Raw genomic sequence first — 6962 nt, 5'->3', positions numbered from 1 at the left:
TGAAATCTCTAAAAAGACATATATTTAGAAACAAATGGAGTAAAATTTACGAACTTCCCGTGATACAAGAAGCAATGTGCATCCCTGAAGGCTGGAGCAAACATAGATCAGTAAGAATCAAGTGACGAGCAAACCTTTTTTTTTTTTTGCGGGGTAAGTGACGAGCAAACCTAGCTACACCACACACGGGGGGAAAAGAAATACAGTACCAAAAACTACTGTCCCTGAAGTAGACTAGGAAACATAAAATCATTACTATGAATCAGGGTAGCACGTTGAGCATGCCCTCTTGAATTAATTTCACTTACTCCATAATGTAATATAGGCTAAGAAACCGGCGATTATGACGTACGGCCATAGACACGCCAACACCCCACGTAGGACCAAAAGCGTAAACCGTTTCAACGCCACGCCAACACCCATCCTCTTCCGAAGCACTAGCTGATCCTTGGATGTCATGTACGTGAACCAAGCAACGTCAAGCAGCGTAATAGTGGTGCCTATAACCGTAAGAGTAACTGCTGCTCCAGCGGCGGGAACCAGCGTCGCGTACATGCCCAACGCAAACGCCGCGGCCAGCGTTCGGGCTGAGCTGTTGAGGAAGAAAATGGACATGACGAAGGCTTTCATGCGCATGCTGATGTCGACAGTGGTCACTCCGGCGTACATGAGGCTGATGGTGGCCATGGCGGAGCAGAGCAACGCCAGGTTGTTGGCGATAATGAATGCCTGAAGAGAGTGGCTTGCGACAAGCACCGGCATGCCGCCCTTAATATTATCGACCTTAGGGTCATCATCTGTTCGATAGCCTCCGGGTATGGTGAAAGCTACCGCAAAGGAAATCGTCACGAGTAGCGCTGACACAACGCCAATGGTCTGTGTCGAATCCGAGATCCTTTTCTCTTCCTTCTCCTCATTTAGTTCAGGGATGCGGGTTTTACTATGAACACCGTACTGAGCATCAGCATGCACTAAAAGTTTGTGGATCGAAACCCGTCGGCCCTGCAAAAAGAAAGAAAGATAGTAATTAGCGTGATAGCATTCAACAGCACTCTTCTAATATATGTGCAGAGGTTCTTTTTCTCTTACTTGGACTATTTGTATTCTTTTATTTGAAATTAATAAAAATACGCAGCAGAATCCTGCTGTTTCCCTAAAAAAAATATATGTGCAGAGAATTTGTTTCCATGTGCATAAAGGTGTTGACAACCAGATTTGGCAACATAACTACTTCCTTTGTAAACTAATCTCTACTATCTCTACTTACTTAAAAAGAACGTAAGGTTTCCATTTCACTTTTCTCCTCACCACCCCTTCGTCCAACCTTCCATTTTATGATAATCAATCACCTTAATTTACTTTTCTTCTGAACCAATTCCATTTTAATTTACTTACCAAACTTTTAATTAAAATACATGGTAATTTACGGACATAATTTGATGAACATTTATTTACACAATCGCATTACTATGTACAGGTAAATCACAAGCTAACTTACTAGAATATTTATATCCCGTTGCAATGTACGGGCATTGTTCTAGTATACTCAAAAGAATGTAAGGTTCCCATTTCACCTTTCTTTCCACCACCCTTTGTCCAACATTCCCTTTATGATATTGAATCAACTTAATTTATTTACCTTCTGAACCAATTCCATTTTAATTTACTTACCAAACTTCTGATCAAAATATAAGGTAATTTATGGGCAGAATTTGGTAAACATTTATTTACACAATCGCATTATTATGAACAGTTAAATCAAAAGCTAACACAAATATTTATATCTCGTTGTAACACACGTTCATTGTTCCAGTAATCTCTACTACTTAAAAAAAACGTAAGGTTTCCATTTCACCTTTCTCCCCACCACCCCTTCGTCCAACCTTCCATTTTATGATAATCAATCACCTTAATTTACTTTCCTTCTGAACCAATTCCATTTTAATTTACTTACCAAACTTTTAATCAAAATACATGGTAATTTACGGACATAATTTGATGAACATTTATTTACACAATCGCATTACTATTGACAGGTAAATCACAAGCTAACGTACTAAAATATTTATATCCCGTTGCAACGTACGGGCATTGTTCTAGTACTACTAAAAAGAATGTAAGGTTCCCATTTTACCTTTCTTTCCACCACCCTTGAATCAACTTAATTTATTTACCTTCTGAACCAATTCCATTTTAATTTACTTACCAAACTTCTGATCAAAATATAAGGTAATTTATGGGCAGAACTTGGTAAACATTTATTTACACAATCGCATTATTATGAACAGTTAAATCAAAAGCTAACACAAATATTTATATCTCGTTGTAACACACGTTCATTGTTCCAGTAAGTGATCTAAAATGTCTTATATTAGTTTACATATTTTATATCACGGACGCGGTGTTTTGGCTCGTAGGCGCATATGCACCCATTGTCTAAATATACATTTTGAAAAGTTGAAAAATTCGGAACAAAAATCCCGCTGGTATATCCGGACATTCTATGTGGGTGCACAAAGTTTCGGTGAAAAACGACGTTTAGTATGAACGACGTTTAGTTTACAGAGAGAATATCATCTAGAAGAGCTAGGAGAAGAACAATAGGCGACTTGTCCAAGGTCTCCTTTATGTGAACGTAGTGGTCACAAAGCACCACAAGTTTTTTTTTCTAGAGACAATAAGTGATCTAAAATGTCTTCTTATATTAGTTTACGGAGAGAATGTCATCTAGAAGAGCTAGGAGAAGAACAATAGGCGACTTGTCCATGGTCTCCTTTATGTGAAAGTAGTGGTCACAAAGCACCACAAGTTTCTTTTAGAGACAAAAAAAAACTAAAGGAGCGAGTAGCAACGGCCAAAGTTGCCAGGTGGTCCTTTAATTTCTACCAACTAGTAAATGCGCACGTGCAATGCACGTTAATATTTAAGCAATATATTAATTGCACGCGGATATTAGGTACAGTATGCTATTAGTTATATATTAATCCTGTGATTAGTGTAATATTTGGCATGATATTAATTGCACGTTAAACACGTTTAACGCTCGCCATTAGAGCAGTCTAGGTCGTTGGATTGACTTAGTTTGATGGTCGAGATCAGTTGAATCTGCCTCTTTGGATCTTTTTATATTAGTATAGGTATAGATGGATATGGAGGGGCTCCTCTTACCAATGGGGGTGAGATCTATAGTGGGGTAGCAATCAGTAAGACTCATTTGTTAAAGATGGAGTTTACATGAAACTTATGACTAAAGTCCAGGATTAGGCATCTTTAGCCAAAAAAAAGCCATGATAAAATTAACTACTTAAAATAAACTGCCTTTTATATGATTCCATTCTGAAATATATATAACTTCTTAGATTCATGCACTCAAACTTTTCTAACAACGACTATTTATATGCAAAATTTTTGAAATAGTGTAACTATATTTGCTATGAATATTATTATTCTGATATAAATTTCAGTTAAATAACATAGGCATACTATAAAGTAATGCAGGTCCCATCATTAAGGGAGTTAGATCACATACCAAACCAAAAAGGACACCTGGGGTCCGCATGCGCTGTGAAAGATCCAGTGCAGTTTCCCTCTCGTTATTTGATAAATTTAACATAACTTCCTTGTCCCACAGTAAAAAGCACACAGTTTCTAAAATTCCGGCCTCGACAGCAAGGTGCAACCCAGTGTTGCCATCATCATCCTGCATATTCATGATGGCTGCAAACATCTGCTTTTCTTGTAACAAAACCTGTAAAACAGGAGGAAATAGTTTTGCGTAGCCTTGTTTGGCAGCTACATGGAGGAAGGTCTTGCCCTCGGCATCACGTAGCTGCGCGCAATCCGGGCAAATTTTGAGCAAGGTGCAAACTACACTGACTTGCTTTTCCTTAACCGCCTCATGTATGGGGAATGACCCCTTGTTGTCGCACTGATATGCAAGAGATTCCTCAGCGTCTAGTAGACACTTTACTGTTTCAAGAAACCCACATGAGGCTGCAAAATGTAGAGGTGTGCTCCCATTTGTTTGTTCCCCTTGTTTGCTGAGGTGTTTGTTCCACTTCAGAAGATTTTTTGTCATACCTGCAGTTATTATAAAGTTACCCCACAAAAAATGTTATAATAAAGGTAGATAGAGTGACACATGAGCTCGGTGGAGTAGCCAGGAATCAATGATTGAGGGAGCCTAAGGGCATGTACAATGGTGGCATATAGTTACATATGGCTCATGATAAAAAGTAATTTGAGGCATTTACATTTATTTTTTCTCCCCAATGCAAGCTACCACTAGTGACCTCATTAAGAAATAGAAAATAAAGACTCTAGTACACATGCATCTCTACTTTTTACTCCAACCTTTTCAGCTTTTGTCACCGGACCACACTTTTTTTCTTCAAGCACCCGCCTCCTGGAGAGGATCCCGCTTCCCTATCCGAACCTACTTTACGTCATATCCGATCCTACATGGCATGCGAGGCATCACCTTGAGGCTATGCATTGTACATGCCCTAATGAGTCCAACTTTTGATGGCAGTGACCAAATTGTACTAATGCATGTACTCTCCCTAAATCTAAGCATATTTATGTGCATCTGTGGGATCATCGGGGAAGCCATATATAGCTCCTGCCGGTTCCCCTACCCCCACCACTGCATGAGGTCCAACTATTTTATGAAGAAAGTTAAGATACAAGAATATGCAAGCATATATAAGTCCAGCTATTGCTCAATGCATTACGAAACAATTATATTTCGGTCACCATATAATTCTTCCCATGGATGTATTTTGACAGCATATCATCACAGTCAACTCAAAAATTCTCCCTCGGCTCTAAATTAATTGAAGTCATAGCTTTCTCTGGAATCAAACTTACTTAAATTTGATCAAACCTATCGAAAAATATACTAACATCTAGAACACAAAATTAGTTCGATTAGGTTCTTTCAAAAAGAATGTTTTATACTACATATTTGATGTTGTATAGCTCTCAACATATTTTCCTGTGGACATGCTTAAACTTGAACAAGTTTGACTTAGGACAAACCTAGAATTTCATCTCATCTAGAACCGAGGGAGTAGCAAATATGTAATAAAGAAAGAAAAACATATATGTTTGTATTTGGTGAACACCAACTAGCCAGAGGTTTCCAAAGATCAAACGAAAGGTAGCAATTGCATGGAAATGCAACATGGATAACCTACAATAAGGGAAGGTAGAGATATTCATTTATGTGTTCAATTTTACTAATTTGAGGCTCTTTTAAGACCATTATATCAACCCCATATCGTCTTACAAATATCTTAAGCATATTCAATTTATGTAATGGGCGAAAGTTGCGACTAAATAAAATTGCATTGTCATGACAAAAAGAAAAGTACGTGCACGAAAGAGATCAATTTGAGGGAGGTTTAGTGGTCTTTTCATATGTTGTTTCAATGGTATATCTGATGGACACATGCATGTCAAATTAATTAAAGGATAACCAAGGCAATGGTGATCTATTATCTTAATAACAACCAGAAAATGAAAAACATAACATTGGCGATCGAGTTTAAAAGTCTAACAAGTTTAAACCAGATTTTACCATGCATGATGTGCTATGATGAATGATATAGTAGCATATAGTATAACTCACTTGTGCTCCTGAGAACGGCAACATGCAAGACGTTTTGTCCATTTGGTCCAGAGTAGGAGAGCCCCGGGTCCTGCTCATGTAGTCCCTCGGCAATATCCTCACGCCCTAACGAGACGGCCAGGTACAGTGGCGACGTGCCGCTTGCAAGAGGGAAACGAGTCAGTTCTGGATCCGCGACCCATAACTCGTGGACCATTGCCCGAACCGTCTCCTTGTCTGACAAGCGGAGGGCCGCATGGAGAGCCGTCTCCCCCTGCTCGTTCTGCTTCCTCAGTGCTGCCTTCACCCTGTCGTCGCCGCCCTCAGCTTTCGCCAGACAGATGAGGTGAGTGACCATTTTCAGCATCCCAGCTCTGGCAGCGCAATGGAAGGGCGTGTCGCCCTTCTTGTTGCGTGCGTCCAGGAGGTGCTTGGCCTTGCAGTAGATGCCCCTCGCGCTCTCCAGGAACTCGTCACCGTCTCCACTGGACGCCACGACATGGAGGACGTTGTTCAGCTCCACGTCCAAGGTGATCGTCGTTGCAGAATTATCGACGACGTCGGCCTCCTCGTCATCGATGACGATGTTGATGAGGCCTCCGGGCGGGACAGCATGAACCACCGGCGGAGTGGCGCCCATAAGAACATTTAGCGGTGTCCAGTGGCCCTTTCGGGCGGCCATCAGCAGCTTGGGGTGCTGCTGCACCACCGCCGGTTTTGCCTCCTTGTCCTTTGGCGGCCCGGAAGGTGCTTTTCCCCCCGACTCCATTGGCGTCAACCTGACGTGCTGTGTATTCTCTAGTGGTAATTGGTATAGTACGTTGTACTAAGTAGCACGATGGAGCAGTTCTCCCTCTATGTATATATATAGTGCAGTTAGCTGCAGCCTCAAAATATATAGAGACAACAAAAGTTGTTATTCGTCCACTTGGTTAGGAATCGTTCATTGTGTGTAGCAGCTTTACTCCGATCCTTTGGTTCGGTTCGAATTTGATTCTGCACAATTTGATGACACGGACTACTTGGATGCAACCACTAAGGCCGGTCTTTCTTTAACGATTTTGTGAAGATGAAGGCACCAGCCAGAGGTCCTTTATCAATCATTATTAGTACAGAATAACCTATCGGAATGGCATATTAAATACAATCGTTCTGTAATCTGCATTAGAAAAAGTTCCCCTTTTTAAGTTGGAAGTGAACTTAAATACATAAGCAAGAAAAATCTACTGCAAGTTGTCTGAAAAAGTTTACAGGACAGGCTGATTTTCTATGGATAATAGTTTCTGTCTTGACAGCTAAGTTGTCGCCATACACCTAAACAGGAAAGGCCTATTACGGTTTTTCCTTCCCT

At 40.4% G+C, this 6962-nt stretch overlaps 1 protein-coding gene across 1 annotated transcript; it reads right to left on the bottom strand.

Moving 5' to 3' along the window:
- Positions 1 to 252: 252 nt before the first annotated feature.
- LOC125507796 (protein ACCELERATED CELL DEATH 6-like) lies at positions 253 to 6460 on the bottom strand. The gene is made up of 3 exons (XM_048672300.1): positions 5633 to 6460; positions 3530 to 4080; positions 253 to 1002 (listed from the first exon to the last, which is right to left on the bottom strand). Exons 1-3 carry the CDS (start codon positions 6378 to 6380, stop codon positions 301 to 303), a joined length of 2001 nt encoding a protein of 666 aa, XP_048528257.1. The 5' UTR covers positions 6381 to 6460; the 3' UTR covers positions 253 to 300.
- Positions 6461 to 6962: the final 502 nt, after the last annotated feature.

The sequence above is a fragment of the Triticum urartu genome, chromosome 5, assembly GCF_003073215.2.
Source record: "Triticum urartu cultivar G1812 chromosome 5, Tu2.1, whole genome shotgun sequence".
In the NCBI taxonomy this organism is placed as follows: domain Eukaryota; kingdom Viridiplantae; phylum Streptophyta; class Magnoliopsida; order Poales; family Poaceae; genus Triticum; species Triticum urartu.
This window is presented reverse-complemented; position numbering and strand designations above follow the sequence as displayed.

Excerpts from the sequence above, each read along its gene's own strand:
- LOC125507796 (XM_048672300.1), bottom strand. The coding sequence starts at position 6,380 with ATGGAGTCGGGGGGAAAAGCACCTTCCGGGCCGCCAAAGGACAAGGAG. Across the intron at positions 4,081-5,632 it reads TGCCGTTCTCAGGAGCACAA|GTATGACAAAAAATCTTCTG; the intron begins GTGAGTTATACT and ends TAATAACTGCAG. Across the intron at positions 1,003-3,529 it reads CAGGTGTCCTTTTTGGTTTG|GGCCGACGGGTTTCGATCCA; the intron begins GTATGTGATCTA and ends TTCTTTTTGCAG.